The sequence below is a fragment of the Nicotiana tabacum genome, chromosome 15 (genome assembly GCF_000715075.1).
Source record: "Nicotiana tabacum cultivar K326 chromosome 15, ASM71507v2, whole genome shotgun sequence".
Lineage (NCBI taxonomy): Eukaryota > Viridiplantae > Streptophyta > Magnoliopsida > Solanales > Solanaceae > Nicotiana > Nicotiana tabacum.
The window spans coordinates 82,262,711-82,285,281 of NC_134094.1; the positions used below are offsets into that span (position 1 = coordinate 82,262,711).

Sequence of the window (22,571 nt, forward strand, 5' to 3'; positions counted from 1 at the left end):
TTCAACATTTAACAGAAATGAATTATTATATTTAAAATAATCGGAGTCTTTCATAAAAACGGGATAAAAACCAAAGCATAAGTGCGGAAAAATAGCCTGACATCAGGGTGTCACTGAGTCATGAGCATCTAGATATCCAGTCTAATACAAACAGTGTCTAAGTATCAATACAGAAAAGAAAGAAAACATAGAAGGAGAGACAAGGTCTGCGGACGCCGGCAGCTACCTTGTAGTCTCCGGTACTCGATCGCGCATGAATTCAACGACATCCGTGATCAAACACACCTGGATCTGCACATAAAGTGCAGGGTGTAGCATGAGTACAACCAACTCAGCAAGTAACAGAAATAAATAAGGAACTGAGAAGGTAGTGACGAGCTATGCAAATACAGTTCATTTTCAATAATTCCATCAAAGAATAGACATGCTTTCAAATCCGGCAGTTCAAGTCAAATCAGTTTATACAGTTACAGTGCAGGTAATCCGGATATAGAATCTTTCAGAAATTTTACAACAATGACAGATAACAATTAAGTGCATCAACAAATGACAAACAAGTACAACCTCTCAGGGCAACAAACACTCAACTCGTCACAACAGCTCAATCACTCGTCTCTCAGCCCTCAGTACTCAAACTCAATAGGTACCTGCGCTCCCTGGGGGTGTGCATACTCCGGAGGAGCTCCTTCAGCCCAAGTGCTATATCGACGCGGCGTGCAGTCCGATCCCATATAAATAGCCATAAGGCTCGTTGCGACATGCAACCCAATCCATATATATAGCCCTAAGGCTCGTTGTGGCGTGCAACCTGATCCATATATACAGCCCTAAGGCTCGTTGCGGCGTACAACCCGATCCATATACATACATATAGCTCACAGCTCGACACTCAGGCCCTAACTCAGTCACCAATCTCTCTAGTCTCTCGGGCTCTCAGAAATCATAAAGATCAGCCCAGACAAAAATAATATCTACAAGAATCAAGAAGAGACTGAGATATGATACGCAAGTAAAACCATGACTGGGTACAAGACAACAATTAGCAAATACTTCAACAAGTACACGACCTCTGCGGGTCCCAACAGTACCTTCACATAGCCTAAGCATGATTTCTAACATGATTTGCAGTCCAATTTCTATAACACAGAGAGAACATGTAATTAACAATAAGCTATTCGACTTTACAGTCTCACGGGACGGACCAAGTCAAAATCCCCCACGGTGCACGCCCACATGCCCGTCACCTAGCATGTGTGTCACCTCCAAAATAGTCACATCATACCAAAAATCTGGGGTTTCATACCATCAGGACCAGATTTAAAACTGTTACTTGCCTCAAACCGCGCAAAATCCTACTCCACAATGCCATTGCCCCTCGAATCAATCTCCAAACTCCCCGAATCTAGCCACAAGCAGTACGATGTAATTAATATAAGCTAAAAGAATCAATTCCAGAAGAAAAACATGAAATTATAAGCCAAAAATCCGAAATAGGCTCAACCCGACCCCCGGGCCCACGTCTCAAAATCCGACAAAAGTCATAAAACCGAAAGCCCATTCACTCATGAGCCTAACCATACCAAAATTACTCAAATCCGATAATAAAATCCCATTCAAAACCTCAAAATTCTAACTCAAGAGTTCTTCCTCTTTCCCCCCAATTTCTCACCCCAAATCACATATTAGATGATAAAATTAAAGATGAAATCATGGGATTTAACCAAAACCAAGTAAGAATCACTTACCCCAATCAACTCCACAAAAATCCCTTCAAGAATCGCCCAATTCCGTGTTCTCTAGCTCAAAATATGAAAAAAAAAATGGGTTCAAACCCTCGTTTTTAAAATTAATAATGTCTGCCTAGATTTCCTTCTTCGCGAACGCGACCGTCCTCTCGCGTTCGTGTAGGCCAACTCAGACTGCCTCCCAGTTTACTCTTTGCGAATGCGATCAACGCTTCGCGAATGCGAAGCTTTACAAGCTCAACTCATCACGAACGCGGCAGACCTCAAATTCATAGTCCGGACATGCTCCTAAGTCCAAAATCACCCAACGGAGCTAACGGAACCGACAGAACTCCATTCCGGAGTAGTCTTCACACACTTCTGACTACGGTCAAAATCCTAAGACTTAAGCTTCTATTTTAGGGACTAAGTGTCCCAAATCACTCCGAAACCAAAAACAAGACCTCCCGGCAAGTCACATAAGCAGAAACAGATACAGGGAAAACAATAAATAGGGGATCGAGGCTAATACACTCAAAACGACCGACCGGGTCGTTACATCCTCCCCCTCTTAAAACAATCATTCTTCTTCGAACGAGCATAGATACATACCTGAAGTGGTGAAAAGATTAGGATAACGGCTACGCATATCATGCTCGGTCTCCCAAGTCGCCTCCTTGACCGGCTGACCCCTCCACAGAACCTTTACAAAAGCAATATTCTTTGACCTCAGCTTTCGAACCTGCCTATCTAAGATCACCACCGGCTCATCAACATAAGATAAATACTTGTCCAACTGGACTGAGCTGAAATCTAATACGTGAGACAGATCATCGTGATACTTCCGAAGCATAGAAATATGGAATACTGGATGAACTCCTGCTAGACTGGGAGGCAAGGCAAGCTCGTAAGCAACCTCCCCAACACGTCGCAATACCTTAAATGGACCGATAAACCACGGGCTCAGCTTGCCCTTCTTTCCGAACCTCATAACACCCTTCGTGGGTGACACTCGGAGCAAGACCCGCTCTCCAACCATGAATGCAATATCGCGAACCTTTCGATCTGCATAACTCTTCTGTCTGGACTGGGCTGTGCGTAGTCTATCCTGAATCACCCTAACCTTCTCCAGAGCATCCTAAACCAAGTCTGTACCCAATAATCTAGCCTCGCCCGGCTCGAACCAACCCACTAGAGACCTACACCGCCTACCATACAAAGCCTCATACGGTGCCATCTGGATGCTTGACCGATAACTATTGTTGTAAGCAAACTCCGCTAGAGGCAAGAACTGATCCCACAAACCCCCAAACTCCATCACACACGCACAGAGCATATCCTCTAATATCTGAATAGTGCGCTCGGACTGTCCGTCCGTCTGAGGGTGAAATGTTGTGCTCAACTCCACCCGAGTACCCAATTCATGCTATACGGCCCTCCAGAACCGTGATGTAAACTGCATACCCCGGTCAGAAATGCTAGATACCGGTACGCCATGAAGCCTGGTGATCTCGCGGATATAAATTCGAGCCAGATGCTCGGAAGAATAGGTAGTCATCACAGGAATGAAATGAGCTGACTTGATCAACCGGTCCACAATCACCCAAACTGCATTAAACTTCCGATGAGTGCGTGGAAGCCCAACAACGAAATCCATAGTGATCTGCTCCCATTTTCACTCCGGAATATCTAACTTCTGAAGTAACCCACATGGTCGTTGATGCTCATACTTCACCTACTGGCAATTTAGGCACCGAGCTACATACTCCACTATGTCCTTCTTCAATCTCCTCCACCAGTAATGTTGTCTCAAGTCCTGATACATCTTCGCGGCACTCGGATGAATAGAATACCGCGAACTGTGAGCCTCCTGGAGAATCAACTCACGCAAACCATCTATATTGGGCACACATAGCCTGCCTTGCATCCTCAATGCACCATCATCCCCAATAGTGACCTCCTTAGCATCACCGTGCTGGAATGTGTCCTTAAGGACAAGCAAATGGGGGTCCTCATACTGACGCTCCCTGATACGATCATAAAGAGAAGACCGAGATATCACATAAGCCAATACTCGACTCGGCTCATAAACATCCAATCTAACAAACTTGCAAGCTAAGACCTGAACATCAAATGCCAGTGGCCTCTCCGCTGCTGGAAGATATGCTAAGCTCCTCAAACTCTCCGTCCGGCGACTCAAGGCATCGGCCACCACATTGGCCTTCCCGGGATGGTACAAAATGGTGATATCATAGTCCTTAAGAATCTCCAACCACCTCAGTTGACGCAAGTTAAGATCCTTCTGTTTGAACAGATGCTGCAATCTCCGATGATCAGTGTAAATCTCACAATGGGCCCCGTACAAATAGTGCCGCCAAATTTTCAAGGCGTGAACAATAGATGCTAACTCAAGGTCGTGGACAGAATAGTTCTTCTCATGGGGCTTCAACTGGCGCGAGGCATAAGCAAACACCCTACTCCCTGCATCAGAACACACCCAATGCCGATCCGCGAGGCATCACAATACACTGTGTAAGAACTAGAAACTGATGGTAGGACTAGAACTGGAGTCGTGGTCAAAGCAGTCTTGAGCTTCTGAAAGCTCTCCTCGCACTCCTCCGACCACCTGAAAGGAGCACCCTTTTGGGTAAATTTGGTCAAGGGCGATGCAATAGATGAGAAACCCTCCACAAAACGACGATAATAGCATGCTAACCCAAGAAAGCTCCGAATCTCCATGGCTGAGGACGGTCTGGGACAACTCTTCACCGCCTCTATCTTCTTCGGATCCACCTGAATAGCCTCACTGGACACCACGTGCCCCAAGAACGCCACTGAACTGAGCCAAAACTCACACTTGGAGAACTTTGCATAAAGTTTCTCCTCCCTCAATCGCTGTAACACAATCCTCAGATGTTGAGCATGCTACTCCTGTCTACGAGAGTACACCAGGATATTATCAATAAATACAATAATGAACGAGTCGAGATAAGGCTGAAACATACTGTTCATCAAATGCATGAACGCTGATGGGGCATTGGTCAGCCCAAAAGACATCACAAGGAAATCATAATGGCCATATCGGGTCCTGAAAGCTGTCTTAAGAATATATGAGTCCCGAATCTTTAGCTGGCGATACCCTGACCTCAAATCAATCTTGGAGAACACCATCGCTCCATGAAGATGGTCAAACAAATCATCAAGACGCGGCAAAGGATACTTGTTCTTGATTGTGACCTCGTTCAACTGTCTATAATCAATGCACATTCTCATAGTACCATCCTTCATCTTCACAAATAGAACTAGTGCACCCCGAGGTGACACGCTAGGCTGAATAAACCCCTTATCAAGGAGTTCCTGAAGCTACTCCTTCAACTCCTTCAAATCAACTGGTGACATACGGTACGGTGGAATAGAAATGGGCTGAGTGCCCGACACCAAATCAATACCAAAATCAATATCCCTGTCGGGTGACATGCCCGGCAGGTCTGCAGGAAATACATCCGGGAAATCTCACACCACCGGAATTGAATCAATAGCATGGGCCTCTGCACTAACATCCCTCACAAAGGCTAGATAAGATAGACAACCTTTCTCAACCATCCGCTGAGCTTTCAACTATGAAATCACTCTACTGGAACATAGTCTATGGAGCTGCTACACTCAATCCTCGACAACCCCGGCATCGCCAACGTCACGATTTTAGTGTGACAATCTAGAACAGCATGACATGGAGATAACCAATCCATACCCAAAATCACGTCAAAATCGACCATACTAAGCAATAAAAGATCTACTCTGGTCTCCAGACTTCTAATAGTCACCACACACGACTGATATACATGGTCCACAATACTACTATCGCCTACTGGAGTGGATACATGAACAGATGAAACTAAAGACTCACGGGGCATATCCAGATAATGAGCGAAATACGAGGACACATATGAATAAGTAGAACCAAGGTCAAATAATACAGAGGCATCTATATGGCAAACTGAGACAATACCTGTAATCACAACATCCGAAGCAATGGCATCTGGTATGGTGAAGAAACTGACTAGGCCTGATTGGCCTCCCTCTCTCGGGCGACCCCTAGCTGACTGGGCTCCACCTCAAGCTGCCTGAGCGGGTGGTGAAGAAACTGTTGTTGATGTCATAGACTGGCTCCTCTACTGAGCCGGACATCCAATAAGACGGGGACAATGTCTCTTGATGTGGCCAAACTCTCCACACTCATAGCAACTCCCCGGTGCTGGTGCTGGGTACTGAAGGGAGCCCCGAGCACCGGGATAACTGGTAGAAGGACCTAGCATAGACGAGCCCTGACCCGATGGAGCACGAGATGAACTCTGAGCTGGGAGGGCACTGAGAGATGAATGGCCATGCTGATAACTGTGTGAACCATGACCAGATGATGCACCACGGTGAACTGGGAGAGCCGTCTGAGCATTTCTGAAAGGACGACCCCTACCGTGGTGGAACTGCCCCCAGAAGAAACACCGCTAAATCCACCTTGTCCACGAGGCCTCTTTGACTCTCTCTCAACCTTCTCCTGGCTGCGAACCATCTCAATCTGACGAGCAATGTCGACAACCTCATCAAAATTAGCATCAGACGCTCTCTCTCTCTAGTCATAAGCAATCGCAGCTGAAAAGTGAGGCCATCTATGAACCTTCTGATCCTCTCTCTATCAGTGGGAACCAACCAGATTGCATGACGGGACAACTCAGAAAATCTCATCTCATACTGAGTCAAGGACATATCACCCTGATGAAGCTGCTTGAACTGCATGCGCAGCTCCTCTCTGTGGGACTGAGGCACGGACTTCTCCAGGAAAAGAACGGAGAACTGCTGCCATGTAAGGGGTGCTGCGCCAACTAGCCTACGCCTCTTGTAAGCCTCCCACCAACTGAAGGCAGCCCCAGAGAACTGAAAAGTAGTGAACGAGACCCCACTGGTCTCCAGAATACCTGCCGTATGGAGTATCCTCTGACACATGTCCAAGAAACCCTGTGCATCCTCTCCCTCTGCACCACTGCAAGATAGAGGCTGGAGCCTCCCAAACCTCTCCAATCTACGCTGCTCATCCTCAAGCATAGCAGGAACCACATAATCTTGAGCAGCGGCAACCGGCTGGACTGGTGGTGGCCCCGGTGTCTGGAATCCCTGTACCACCTGCTCTGGTGTGCGGGCGGCGGCAGTCTGAGAACCTCCCCTGGCCTGAGAAGTGGCTGCTACGGCCGGAACAGAGACCGCCTGAGCAAGACTGGTACACGCGGTCAAAATCTTAGCTAAGGCCTCCTGAAGGCCTAGAATCACAATAGGCACATGTGGTGCCTGAGCTGGTCCCACAGGCTCATCCATAACTGGTGTCTGCTCCTGAACTGGGGCAACTGGTGGGTCTGCAGGTACTGCCCCAACTGTTGTGCGGGCTGCACCTCTGCCCCTACCACGGCCTCTACCGCTACCTCGGCCTCTCGTGGCCCTGGCTGGAGGTACTGGTGGTTGCCCGTCCTGCCTCGTAGTACGAGTCCTCACCATGTGTGAGAGAATAAAAGAATAAATATTTAGTCACCAGAATCAACAGATTCGCACGACAAGAATTCAAGAATGTGAAGTTTTCCTAAGGGTTCGGCGGCCTCTCGAACATAAGTACAAACGTCTCTGTACCGATCCGCAAGACTCTACTAAACTTGCTCATGACTCGTGAGACCTATGTAACCTAGGCTCTGATACCAACTTGTCACGGCCCCAAACCTAACCCATCGTGGTGGCGCCTATCATGATACTAGGCAAGCCGACATCTCCAAAACACTTTCAACATTTAACATAAATGAATTAATATATTTAAAATAACTGGAGTCTTTCATAAAAACGGGGTAAAGCCCAAAGCATAAGTGCGAAAAAATAGCCCGACATCGGGGTGTCACTGAGTCATGAGCATCTAAATATCCAGTCTAATACAAACAGTATCTAAGTATCAATACAGAAAAGAAAAAAAACATAGAAGGAGAGACATGGTTTGCGGACGCCGGCAGCTACCTCGTAGTCTCCGGTACTCGATCGCGCATGAACTCAATGACCTCCGTGATCAAACACGCCTGGATCTGCACATGAAGTGCAGGGTGTAGCATGGGTACAACCAACTCAGCAAGTAACAAAAATAAATAAGGAACTGAGAAGGTAGTGTCGAGCTATACAAATACAGTTCATTTTCAATAATTCTAGCAAAGAATAGACATGCTTTCAAATCCGGCAGTTCAAGTCAAATCAGTTTATACAGTTGCAGTGCAGGTAATCCGGATATAGAATCTTTCTGAAATTTCACAACAATGACAGATAGCAACTAAGTGCATCAACAAATGACAAACAAGTACAGCCTCTCAGGGCAACAGACACTCAACTCGTCACAACAACTCAATCACTCGGTTCTCAGCCCTCAGTACTCAAACTCAATAGGTATTTGCGCTCATTGGGGGTGTGCAGAATCCGGAGGGGCTCCTTCAGCCCAAACGCTATATCGCTGCGGCGTGCAGCCCGATCCCATATAAATAGCCATAAGGCTCATTGTGGCGCGCAACTCAATCCATATATACACCCCTAAGGCTCGTTACAGCGTGCAATCCGATCCATATACAGCCCTAAGGCTCTTTGCGGCGAGCAACGTGATCCATATACATACATATAGCTCACAGCTCGACACTCAGGCCCTAACTCAGTCACTAACCTCTCTAGTCTCTCGGGCTCTCAGAAATCATAAAGATTAGCCTAAACAAAAATAATATCAACAAGAATGAAGAAGAGACTGAGATATGATACGCAAGGAAAACCATGACTGGATACAAGACAACAATTAACAAATACGTCAACAAGTACGCGACCTCTGTGGGTCCCAACAGTACCATCACATATCCTACGCATGATTTCTAACATGATTTGCAGTCCAATTTCTATAACACAGAGAGAACATGTAATTTACAATAGGCTATTCGACTTTACAGTCTCACGGGATGGACCAAGTCACAATCCCTCACGGTGCACGCCCACACGCCCGTCACCTAGCATGTGCGTCACCTCCAAAATAGTCACATCGTACTAAGAATCCGGGGTTTCATACCATCAGGACCAGATTTAAAACTGTTACTTACCTCAAACCACGCAAAATCCTACTCCACAATGCCCTTGCCCCTCGAATCAATCTCCAAACGCCCAGAATCTAGCCACAAGCAGTTTGATGTAATTAATATAAGCTAAAAAAATCAATTCCACAAGAAAACATGAAATTATAAGCCAAAAATCCGAAATAGGCTCAACCCAGCCCCCGGGACCACGTCTTGAAATCCGACAAAATTCACAAAACCCGAAAGCCCATTCACTCACGAGCCTAACCATACCAAAATTACTCAAATCCGATAACAAAATCCCATTCAAAATCTCGAAATTCTAACTCAAGAGTTCTTCCTCTTTTTTCCCAATTTCTCACCCCAAATCACATATTAGATGATAAAATTAAAGATAAAATCATGGGATTTAACCAAAACCAAGTAAGAATCACTTACCCCAATCAACTCCACAAAAATTCCTTCAAGAATCGCCCAATTCCGTGTTCTCTAGCTCAAAATATGAAAAAATGGGTTCAAACCCTCGTTTTTAAAATTAATAATGTCTGCCCAGATTTCCTTCTTTGCTAACGCGACCGTCCTCTCACGTTCGCGTAGGCCAACTCAGACTGCCTCCCAGTTTACTCTTCGCAAACGCGAAGCTTTACAAGCTCAACTCATCACGAATGCGGCCCATACCTCGCGAACGCGTAGACCAAAGACCTGGGATTCCCAGCTACCTCAAGTCTCTTCGCGAACATGACACCACTCACGCGTTCGCGATGCACACGCAGACCACACCTTCGCGTTCGCGTCCTCTTCTTCACAAACGCAAAGAACAAAATCTTCCCAGCTCACATTAACCCTTCGCGAATGCGAGGCTCCTCTTGCGAACGCGTAAGAGTAAACCATAAAATATACACCAATAGATATCAACCATCAACCAAAGTCCAAAAATGATCCGTTAACCACCCGAAACTCATCCGAGGCCCCCGAGACCTCAACCAAACATACCATTAAGTCCCAAAACACTATAGGAACTCAGTTGAATCCTCAAACCACCTCAAATAACATCAAAAACACGAATCACTCTCCAATCCAAACTTAATGAACTTTAAAATTTTCAAATTCTACAAACGATGCCGAATCATAACAAACCACGTCCGATTGACCTCAAATTTTGCACGCAAGTCATATTCAATATTATGGACCTACTCCAACTTCCGGAATCGGAATCCGACTCCGATATTAAAAAGTCAACCCCCGGTCAAACTTTCCAAAAATTCGACTTTCGTCATTTCAAGCCTAAATTAGCTACAGACCTCAAATTCACAGTCCGGATACGCCCTTTAAGTCCAAAATCACCCAACGGAGCTAACAGAACCGACAGAACTCCATTTTGGAGTCGTCTTCGCGCACTTTCGACTACGGTCAAAATTCTAAGACTTAAGCTTCTGTTTTAGGGACTAAATGTCTCAAATCACTCCGAAACAAAAAATAAGACCTCACGGCAAGTCACATAAGCAGAAACAGATATGGAAAAAATAGTAAATAGGGGATCGGGGCTAATAAACTCAAAACGACCGGCCGAGTCGTTACAGAATTGGTGTTAATTATACTGTGTAATTACAAGGTTACTTTTTAATTGCTTTCCTTTTTGTTATTTCCATTATTTTAACTTCTTTTAATTTTATTTTTACTTTTTTTAATTTTAAAATATATTTTTGTTTGTACATTATTTATATTTTATTTTTCTATATTTACTTCTTGTGATTCTATTTAATTGCTCGTATATTTTATTTCTTATTTATTTTATTTTCTTTATTTAGTGTAACTGCGTTACTATTCTAGTTTTTGAAACTACACCTCGTAATGTTAGAAATAATGAGTCATTAACAAACTTGATATATAATTGGTGAGTCCATTAAAGTAGAATTTCGTTGTTGAATGAGATTATAAACTTATTATATTTTCTAATCGTAAGTTGTATTAGAACTTATTTTTATTATGTTGGAATTTGACATATGTTAAACTATTTGTTTTTGAATTTTAAAATTGTGTTATATTTATGGTTCCAATTTACTTATTTTAGTAGTATTGACTTGTTATTTCACATTGCATGTTGTTCATTTTTTAGTTAGAATTAATAGATTAGTTTTGTTAAATATTTGAATAATATTATTATATTATATTTATAAATATTAATTTATTTTATCAAACATGCATTCCATGATGTTCTTACAAAACATATGTTTTTAGTTTTATAATTAATTAAACTAAATATTACTCATTTGAAAAATATATATAAATTATTTTTACAATATTAGTTATAAATATATGATTACTAATTAATATATATTCAAGAAAAAATATGCATCTTAAATACCAAATCTAATATCATTGATACTTATAAAAAATCATTTATAGGTACATATTTATTATATTAACTTTTAATAATTAATTCATTTAAAATTTAATCTACTATGTAATTACACTTGTGAAACCAAATAATACACTTGTAATTACATTGTAATTACGTTATGACAAACAAACAGGTCGTCGTAATTACTATATTGTGTAATTATTAGGTTGTGTAATTACTATCCTAATAGTTACACCAATTCCAATTACCGAGTGATTTTCAAAACAGACCCTCAAATTTAAAAAAAAATGTTGACTGAATCCTCGGTCCCGCAGGCTAAAGCCTCATTTATTTTTTTAAAGATTAAGACGTATGAATCTGAATACACATTTAAATATCAAGATATGTATTAAGATTAAGATACCTGGATCTGAATACACATCTGAATATTAAGATGTGTAATACTAAATGATTAAGACTGTTTGATTTTTTAACATCTAAATGTATAAAATTTATCTTTATTTGAAAATTAATAAACATAAAATTTAAATAAAAAACTAATTAATCTAATATTCTATCAATAAAATATATAGTTTTTAAAAATACAGTAGTTGATGGTTAATTAATCTAATATTCAAATATGGTAGTGATGGCTAACGGTGGTGCTTGCGAATGTCGACTAGAGGCGTCGTTTCGCGATAATTTTGGCTGATGGTGGTGATTCGGGTAGTAGCTAGTGGTGATTGGTAGTGGTGGCGATTATTATTGAAGGTGGTGGTGGTAGTTGTGATTAGTGGCGGACCCAAGATTTTGTGCAAGCGGGTTCAATCTTAGAAGTACATAACTTTAGTCGTAAAATAGTAGTTGTTAAATGAGTTCAAATAAAATATTTATACAAAATTTACACAGTTTTAATCCTAATTTATACATATACACAATATTAGTTTTTAGTGAAGCGAGTTCAGTTGAACCCGTTAGCCACCACATGGGTCTGCCACTGTTTGTGATTGAGGAAGGTGATGGTGGATGGTGGCAGTTTATAATGCTGGACAGTGCCAACTATGATTGCTGCTGGTGATGGGGTGGTTAGTTGTGGTAGTTGAGGTGGATGAGTGTTGGTTGTGGTTGAGAATGATGATGGTGGGAGTGGTGGGGATGGTGAGTGGTGGTAGTCGATAATGGTGGATGCTATGATTGAGGATGATGGTAGTGGTGGTGGTTGAGTATGGTGGTGGTGTGTGGTATGGTGGTAGTTGATAATGGTAGGCAGTGGCGGCAGTTAATAATGAATATGGATGATACTATTTTAATGATATTAAGTCTTTGTTATAAATTTTAATCATATACACATATTCACACCCATTAAGTGATTATGAAGTTAAAAAAATAAACACACCTAATGATTAAGATCTGAATAATTAATATTTAAACTTTAAAAACAAACACTTAATGTCTAAGATTGAACATCAAGATACAAAACTCGGATAAGTGCAAACAAATGAGGCCTAAATATAGTGTTCTTTTCATATTTCCCTTGATAAAGAAAAAAAAGGAAAAATTGGGAAATAGGTGCGGAGAAGAACATTTTCGAATAAACATCGTCGTTAAACCTAATTCCTAATTTCCCTTCCCTCCTCAAAACCCTAATATCGTAAAATCAAATTCATCCCGACGACAATGGCGATCGCCAGAACCGGAGTTTTCGTCGATGATTACTTGGAATGTAAGTTTCCGATTTCGAATTAATCCTTTTTTTTTTCTGCTTTACTTTTGGCTCAGTTTAAAGTTGAAAGGCTTGAATTTTACGTCACTAATTAATAAAATTTTGTGTTAAAAAACAGATTCAAGCACATTGCCTGCTGAGCTTCAGCGGCTTCTTAACACCATTAGAGAACTCGATGAGCGTTCTCAAGGTATGCCCTTTCTAAGAAATTAACTTATATATACTCACAGTGTAAAAAAAAAACACGCAATCATTATATTTAATCTGCTATAGCAGGTTAGTTGATTTTTGTTGTTGAAAAATTAACCTAAATAGTCGCGCACTAAACTGCTTAAACTTAAAATAGCCTATGGATGTATGATATATGTATAATCCATGTGTAATATGTGTATAAACATGTATAATCAGTGTATAATCTATGTATATCGGCTAGGAAAACTAAATGGTGAATCCGGACAGCTATTTGTGTTAAGATCCCCCTTTATTTCCTGGTTGTCAACTAGTAATTATAGACATTTATTTTTCTTCCAATCAGAGTAGCCAAAAGAGGAAAGCACAAAACAGTGCCAGAGGTTGTTGGAGCTTTAAGTGCATAGCTCAATTAAAGGGTGGGCTTTAGCAAAGAAAAGCGCCAATGAAGAAAAATAAAAAAAGGAAACATAACTTGAACAGAAACAATATTTATTTGCACAAAAGAATGGAAAAGCTATACTTAAAAACCATATATGTCATGTTGTGTCCTTAAAGAACCCTGTCGGTGAAGGTAGACACACATTAACGTCTACACTAAAGCGCCAATTAAGTGAGGCACAATGTACAACCTGAGCTTCAGGGCTTCAGTGAGCTTTATTGCTTGTTACCCAATAAATAAAGCTATCAATGTATAAGATAAACCAGAACATAGGAATACTCCAATTGTCCCCAATTTGTTCGGCGAAGTTTGATTGGGCATTGAGTTTATCTAAAAAAGAAAAAGGAAAATTTTGACAGCTTAATATGCGTAAAATGCTAAAAGTACCTTCTGTAGGCAACTAGTCTTTTTTTTTTTGGTTGCAATGAGGCTTACAACAAGTCATGTTAGTTCTGATAAGAGCATCTAAAGGAAGGGCAAAATTGGATTGTAAAAATTAAATATTTTCTAAATATGAATGTGTTGATCTTTCTGGGACGGACAAACAAAGAATGAGTCCCAGAAAAAAAATGGAATTAATGGATTACTTTCTGCTTTCATAGTCGCACTTTTTTTTTTTTTTTTTTTTTTTTTCTAAGTTTAGTAATGTAATGGGTGTACAATCTGTAATATGAAATGGAAAATGAAGGAATAATAAATCAGACTAGGCAGCAGACCAATTACTGCCTAGGATTAGCTTCTCAGAATCAGGGATCAAGGAAATACAATTATGATGACGATGAGGCTTTTGAGAAATTGAGGAAGGAGATTGAAGCAAACCAGGACAATGCCTTAAGCCTTTGCACTGAGAAGGTTTTACTTGCTCGACAAGCTCATGATATTGTAAGCTTCTTATTGTATTCGGCTTCTCACTGATGTGCTGTATTCCTCAAAGTTTTCTTGTCCCTGTTTTATGGAACTTGACCTTTTGCTGCACTCGTGATTCTTGTAACTATTGCAGTCTTTCTTTCTGCTTTTTGTGATTAATCTTCTTACGGCAAGAATAATTGAATACTTTTCTCTTTTTGTTCTTTATTTAAGCTTATGTCTTCCATAGCATTTTAGCGATGATTGTTTTCATTTGAGTGTAACATCTAGTTGCTGCCAATCTCCCTTTCACTGGAAAATGCTTTTGGGCAAATTCCTTGTGGTTTATTATTGGCATATTTTGTTATCGTTTATCGAAGCCAATGGTGAAGTTTATTAAGAGGGACCAAGAAATAAGGATGAAGAATTCACTATGTTAGAATAGGAAATAAAATAAATTTGCACTTCGATATGAAAGTGGAAGCCAAGAAGGTGGCCTACACGAAGCTAGTGGAGAGCAAGACGAGGAGGAAAGGAGGATGAACTTGGAGGGGTATAAGACTACGAAGAAGGAAGCAAAGTCAGCAGTTTCGGCGGCAAAAACGACTGCCTTTGAACGCTTGTATGTGGAACTAGGGGACAAAGGTGGGGAAAAGAAGCTGTACAGGCTCGCTAAGGCAAGCGAGAGGAGGACCCGAGACCTGGACCAAGTGAAGTGCATCAAAGACGAGGAAGGCAAAGTATTGGTTGATGAGGCACTCATTAGGCGAAGATGGTAGACATACTTCCATAAACTCTTGAATTGGGGGGGGAGACATGAATATTGTGCTGGGTGATTTAGAACACTCCGAAAGGCATCATGATTTTAGGTATTGTAGGCATATAAAATTTGAGGAGGTTGCGGGGGGCTATGCATAAGATGAGTCGGGGAAGAGCGACCGGGCCAGGCGAGATACCAGTGGAATTTTGGAAAAGCGCAGGCAAGGCAGGTGTGGAGTGGCTGACTAGGTTATTTAGTGTTATATTTAGGACGGCAAAGATGCCCGAAGAATGGAGGTGGAGTACAATGATTTCGTTGTACAAGAACAAGGGGGATATTCAAAATTGCAACGACTATAAGGGTATCAAGCTGCTTAGCCACACGATGAAAATTTGGGAAAGAGTGGTCGAGATTAGGGTGAGGAGGGGGTGTTTTTCTCCGAAAACCAATTTAGATTCATGTCGGCGCGATCTACTACAGAAGCCATTCATCTTGTTAGGAGGTTGGTGGAGCAGTATAGGGAAAAAAAAGAGACTTACATATGGTGTTTATTGACTTAGAAAAGGCATTCGACGAAGTTCCGAGGGAGGTTATATGGATATGTTTGGAGGCAAGAGGTGTACCCGTGGCATACATTAGGGCGATTAAGGACATGTACGATGGGATCAAAACCCGAGTAAGCAGTGGGAGGAGACTCAGGGTACTTCCCAGTTGTCATTGGGTTGCACCAGGTATCAACCCTTAGCCCATTTCATTTTTCCTTGGTGATGGATGTATTGGTGCGACATATTCAAGGGGAGGTGCCACGGTGTGCTATTTGTAGATGGCATAATATTGGTAGACGAGATGCGCAACGGAATTAACGCGAGACTGGAGGTCTGGAGAGAAACCCTAGAGTCTAAAGGCTTCAGGTTGAGTAGGACTAAGACGGAGTACCTGGAGTGCAAGTTCAGTGATATAATCCATGAGGCATATGTAGAAGTGATGATGGATACGCAAGTCATCCCTAAGAGAAAGTTCCAAGTATCGGTCAATCAAAGGGAATAGTGAGATTGACGATGATGTCACACATCATGTTGGAGTGAGGTGAATGAAATGGAAGCTCGCATCTAGTGTCTTGTGTGATAATAAGGTGCCACCAAGACTTCAAGGTAAGTTCTATAGAGTGGTTGTTAGACCAGCTATGTTATATGGGACTGGGTGTTGGCTAGTAAAGAACTCTCATGTTCAGAAGATGAAAGTAGCGGAGATGAGGATGTTGAGGTGGATGTGTGAGCATAATAGAAGAGATATGATTAGAAACGAAGTTATTCAGGACAAGGTGGTAGTGGCTTCTGTGGACGATAACATGAGGGAAGTGAGGCTAAGGTGGTACATGCATGTGAAGAGGAAATGCATAGATGCCCCCGTGAGGAAGTGCCAGAGGTTGGCTATTGTGGGTCTGAGGAAAGGTAAAGGTAGGCCGAATAATTATTGGGGAGAAGTGATTAGACAGGACATGACATGTCTCCAGCTTACCGAGGACATGAACTTAGTTAGGAAAGATATAAAAATCGAAGATTAGGGTGGAGGGTTAGTAGGCCGTCGAGTTTAGGACTTCGTCTCTGCTATGTTTGTTTTGGTTGTTTGTTTTTTGTTTTCCATACCAGTACTAGTATTATCATTTTAGTATTTTCTTATTCTTGGTGTCCAGTAGCATCTGTTGTTTCCCTTGTATGGTTATATGTTGCTCCCAAATGCACACGCAAGTATACGTTGTCAACAAGTAATATAATGATAAGTAGAGTGTTAAACCCACATAGACTTGTATTTAACTACCCACTAAATTCACTCAAATTGTTATTCAATCGAGTCAATACAAACTTGAGTGGTGTGATTATAACTAAGCAGAGAATGTAATAATTAACTAGTTTAGCAAGCCGAAAATGGTTGTTGAGAATTCAATAGAGATAAGCATTCCAGGGTTGTGATCGATTCACTAATCCTATTGTGTTCTAATTAACTCTCCTTTTCCTGCAATTCGCTTATGGTTGCTAATTAATCGAGTAATTGCTCTCGTAGTATTCTCCCGAATTACTACTCCCCTATTCAAAATAGATTTAATGCATATATTCCTATGGAATCAATCTATCAACAACCCATTAAGATCACGATGTTAAATTAAGCATGGTGATTAGGTATATTCCTATTCTAGCCACAAATCCGCTCCCCCACATTAGAGTTAAGATCATGCCCTCCTCAATTCTTCTCTAATCTAGGCGTAGCTTTCCAAAGCATAGCATAGATAGTAAATATAACCTAACTGTTGGCCAGACAATCAAGCAATCAAACACAGAATTGAAGAAACAACCATATATTAGCGAATAATAATCAAAGGTAAAGTCAACTTCGAACAACAATATTCATGGTTAAATCACAACCCCAGAATTTATGATTCTTAGTCACTCATGGTAATGTTAAACAATTTCACAAGTGTTTGAATGGTTGAAAATATTAAGAAAGATGAAGAAAAACTGAGAATCCTTGCGCCCGAGTGTTCCGTGCTTGTGTTTTCCTCTCAAAGTGGTCTCTCCCCCTCCAAAATAGGTTTAGACTTCTTTTTATACGAGTTGGGGGTGTGTAGGACCGAAAAAGACCTTGTCCTGAGCAAAGTGGGAAAAAATCCCGTCACCCATCGTCCAGGTCAGCGCTGGCCCTGCGTTGGGCAATCACCCCAAAAATTTTGCAACTGTTTTCTGCGCCCCAAGAAGTGCGTCTGCCTGGGCGCTAGCCGGGGTGGTTTTTTCGCTTTGTTCTCTTTTTGCTTCAAATCATGCACTTTCGTCCCACATTGCTTCGGGGTGACTCCTACACATAAAAATACCACGAATTACACATACAATTTCCTCAAAATATGAGTAAAATGCTAGGCGATATGCATATTAATACACATACTTTAAACCTAATATCATTATGTTAATGCTTTGTTATTTTTGTTGTTAATGTTCTTTCTTTAGTATTTCCGACATGATCTCCTTATTACTGTTTTCCTGTTCAAACCCGTTGAGAATTGTTTTTCTTGAGCCAAGGGTCTTTCGGAAACAGACTCTCTATCCCCCAACAACAAGGTAGGGGTAATGTCTGCGTACACTTTACCCTTCCCAGACCCCACAATGTGGGATTACACTTGGTATGTTGTTGTTGCTTCTTCGATATGAAATATTGCAGAAAGAAATAGGAAATTAATAAATGAATTGAGCTGTAAGGAAAAACAAAAAGGTTGCTCAAGATATAATGTGAATGCAGAATATAAGAACAATTTAAACTGGCCATAATAACTCATAATTGCACAACAGATTCCTCTCTTGCTTGCCAAATTACTAAATCTTTTGCAGGTTATTCTTATTAACTTCTTTCAGCTATAGGCAATTTGTATGACAATTATCTTTTTCCTTAAACATTAATCTAAAGACAAAATTAATTTTGTCAGAAGTGGACTAATTGTCAGATTTCTTTTCCTCTTTCTTTGGCATAATTAAAGATCAGATTCTCTTGAAACTAATAATAGCCTTTTGTTGTCACAGTACCTTGTCATTGTGAAATTTGTAATGATTGTACTTGCATCTGTTTCAGTTTTCGTTGCTAAACATAGTAGTTGAATAATTTGATCATTTATTTACCTGTAAATCTTTCTTTCTGATTGTAAGACTGCTCTCAGCTTATTCTGGTTTCTTCTTCAGATAGATAGCCACATCAAGCGCTTAGATGAAGATCTTACCAACTTTGCTGAAGATCTTAAGCAAGGTGCGGTAAATGTTTCCGAGCTCTCAAGTCTTAGCATGTGCTCCAATATTCTCTTGGAAGTTATCTTTGGGTTTCATCAAATTTTGATGCGAAAAGTGCTTTATTACAGCAAAACTTCGGAGACACATCAAAATTTGCTCTGTGGGTTTCATCAAGATTTGCTCTATGCGATTCATCAATATTGGATTTGTGTTCAAATCTTTGCTGTAATAAAGCGCTCTTCATTTGAGCAAAAGTTTTTTCGGGTTCCTCAGACAGCACCGTGGATTTACCTTCCGTGCTGCTAAACATAGTAAATATAATGTTTGGTATCTTCTATACTGGGCACTGGGATTTTTTAGGTAGTGATTGCCCCTTAGAATTTTGATTTTCATAGCAATACAAGGTTCATTATTTCTTTTCTGAAAAGTTGAACGCAAGGCTCAACTTTAACCTCCCTTTTTTTTTTTTCTGTAGTTCATCTTTTGACTTTTGGACTTCTGCAGAGGGAAAGCTACCTGCCGATGAACCTCCTATCCTTCCTCCATTACCTTTGGTTCTTAAGACTGAGAAGCGCAAAGGACCGTATGTAACACCTCAATCAAAGAGGCTTGAGTACAGGGACTGGGATTGGGACCGAGAACGTGACAGAGATTACGATCTTATGCCTCCTCCTGGCAGTCATAAGAAAGATTTTGCTTCTCCTGTTGATGTTGAACAACCCATTGATCCAAATGAACCCACCTACTGTGTGTGCCATCAGGTCTCAATTTCTGATAGCTCAATTTGCTTTTATGTGCTAAAGTTGCTGATGTTCAATTATCGATCTACATTTATCATCATTGTATTATTGTGTACAAATGTTTTGCTAACTTCTGAAGCTATTGATTCTTCAGGTATCCTTTGGAGATATGATTGCTTGCGACAACGAAAATGTAGGCCCCCTTTGTGCAATGGTTATTGTTTGTGACCTTCACTTGATCGCACCATTTCATTTATCTTCTCTATACACCTCTGTCATTAGGGAATATGGTGAATTTATTGCTATTTGCTAGAACCCAACTCGAGTTAATTGTCTTTTTATATTTTAATGCATATCGGCTCATTTTAGAAAATAACAAGCATGACTATTTGCTCGTGACAAGTATTATTGGTGAAATGATTTGAAGGCAAGTAGAGCAGATGGTAAAAAAGAAGATTTTCTTATGAAAATTAAGAGATTGTGTGGTTTCATGGCAAGATAAATCTTACACCTCAAGTCTTATTCATATTTTGGCTTTTACAGAATCTGCCATGGACTGGCTTAGTTCCGTATCATGTTTACCCAAATTCTAGCCTACTATAGCCTGGAGCATTCCCCATTAGACATTCTTCAAAATCCTTTTCATGAGCATGGATAATGTACCATATGACATACATACATACGTATGGTGGACTTCAAATACTTGCATTATATAGGAAGTTATTACATAGTATACAATTGCAGAACCTTACATTTGAAGTAGATCCCTGTTCAATTTGTTTATACGGGAGCCCTTTTGACTTTGACTCATGTAATTCAGTGATCACTAAATTCATAATTTTAACACTGGTGGTGCATAATGCGAGTATTCGTGTTCATGTGATTGGATGAGTCACTTCTTCTTGCTATAACAATTACCTTCCCGTTATTGATCTGAGTTTGGGGTTTTTTTGACAGTGCCAAGGAGGTGAATGGTTTCACTACTCATGTGTTGGGCTCACACCGGAGACAAGATTTAAAGGGAAGTGGTACTGTCCGACCTGCAGACAACTACCACATTGATTAAAGTACACAACCTTTTATGTGTGTTGTAATTCCTTCCACATTAATTTTTGAAGGGATCTTTGATAGTTTATGCTCTCCTAGTGTCTCTTTTCATAAAGAAATGTACCTATTCTGTTAATGGTCAAATTTGGTACCGTAGATATGTGCATAAGAGAGAGAGGGAAGAAAGGGTGGTCAGATAAGTGCATCATCCATCTCATGATCCCTGGTTTTACAGTCATGGGATGAGATTGCTTTGTACATGTTTAAGCATATATCTACCAGAGGAACCAAAATTTCTCAACGCTGCATGATGAACTCCAAGTGTTGCTATTTGTTTGTGAATGCCTTTTCATTTCTTTTTGGAGTAGCAAACAGGACAGCTATTAGCATGTCACGTGCTTTTTACATGAGCGTTATCACTTAATAATGGTAAATAATTATGTATTTTCATCTTAATATATCACTTAAATATAGGAATTGACATGATTTATTGCGTGGAGTACATTTGCTAGGATAAGTTTTTCTCTTGATCCATCTCATACAGATTCAAATACTGAAGTCAGAAATACAGATTCAATCAAGTTTTTACTTGTGCTTGCTGGATTTTGCATTCACAGTAATGAATGCAAATCTTGTATAAATAAATATCAATGTTTACATATATATAATTCAAGTCGAAATTAGTGGTTTCAAATGCACTCGCAGTTGAAGTTCTACATCTGTCGCTGCTAGTAAGAAGTGGGACTTTCCAATGCCTTATGAAAGAGACAGACATATAGGAAAGCTTAGTTGCATATATCAACGAAGAGTTTAACTAATATACATCATCAGTCTAAATTTTTTTAATATTATCAAGTCATTTAGAAGTCAGTTACATGTCATTTTTATATATAGCAAACATGAATTTGTAGTCTGCAAACGTGAAAAATAGCAGGTAGAAACCATACTACTAGCATAAAATGTATTTATATTATCGTTGTATATAACTCAAATTCATTAATAAAATGTGATTTCTCTTTATGAGCTATGAACATTTTGTGAAAGCCACACTATATTTGTATAGTACAATTGATTGGTCTACCCTTGAGCTATTGAGCTACCGAGGGACAACGGACTTAATTAAGAAAGCCACTCTTTTTCTTGGACCAATCTATGACCAATAAAAATGAGTTGGGCACACCCACGCGGACTCAAGAAGTGGGTGTTGGGCGTCAGCTTTGGAGTGCCAGAAAGGGACCCCTATAAAAATGGTGGCCAATTTTCAGAGTCAATGCTTCATTGATTCATGACGAAGCAATATAACAGAAAAACAAAACACGAGTTATATTTGAAAGTTGAGACTTGAGACCACCATTTGTCATTTCCTTCTCATAGGTCCCAAAATATATATGCTGTATTTTATGTGAAGAAGGATTTCTGTTTGCTAAGTGATCACCGCGTGGCGTAGGGGCTAGTTTGGAGTATGCTCATTGTCCTACCCTCTCTACCCTGTCTTTGTATTGTGGTCACAGCCAGACCCCAAAACGTAGCTACACAAATATGAAATACAAGATTTTAGAGTTTCTAAGTTATATTATGATTTTTACACAATTCAATTGGATATAACAAGCTATTGTCCTATATTTTTCAGGTAACCATATCACATCTCTATGAAAAATTATTTATTGTTGTAGGTATAATATACTAAAAATATTTGTACACTGTCAGCGATCATATTTATAAACTGTCCAAATATGAAATATCACATCTACTATGCCCACTCCCAAATTCGGCAAGTGATTGTAATGAGTTTTACTTTACACCGACAGACAAAGTTAAACCGGACATGTGGAGACAGAGATAATCTTTATATATTAAAGCGACTCCTAATA

The 22,571-nt window shown here is 40.4% G+C and overlaps 1 protein-coding gene across 1 annotated transcript; it reads left to right on the plus strand.

Annotated features, from left to right (window-relative positions):
- Positions 1–12,720: 12,720 nt before the first annotated feature.
- On the plus strand, positions 12,721–21,042 carry LOC107762963 (PHD finger protein ING2). Its single transcript, XM_016581366.2, has 7 exons — positions 12,721–12,912; positions 13,031–13,102; positions 14,232–14,425; positions 18,869–18,932; positions 19,418–19,674; positions 19,808–19,846; positions 20,611–21,042. Exons 1-7 carry the CDS (start codon positions 12,867–12,869, stop codon positions 20,713–20,715), a joined length of 777 nt encoding a protein of 258 aa, XP_016436852.1. The 5' UTR covers positions 12,721–12,866; the 3' UTR covers positions 20,716–21,042.
- Positions 21,043–22,571: the final 1,529 nt, after the last annotated feature.

Bases quoted from the DNA above. Each gene is read 5' to 3' on its own strand.
- LOC107762963 (XM_016581366.2), top strand. From the start codon at position 12,867: ATGGCGATCGCCAGAACCGGAGTTTTCGTCGATGATTACTTGGAAT. The intron at 13,103-14,231 runs GTATGCCCTTTC...TGGAAAATGAAG, and splicing joins ACTCGATGAGCGTTCTCAAG to GAATAATAAATCAGACTAGG. The intron at 19,847-20,610 runs GTAGGCCCCCTT...TTTTTTTGACAG, and splicing joins TTGCTTGCGACAACGAAAAT to TGCCAAGGAGGTGAATGGTT.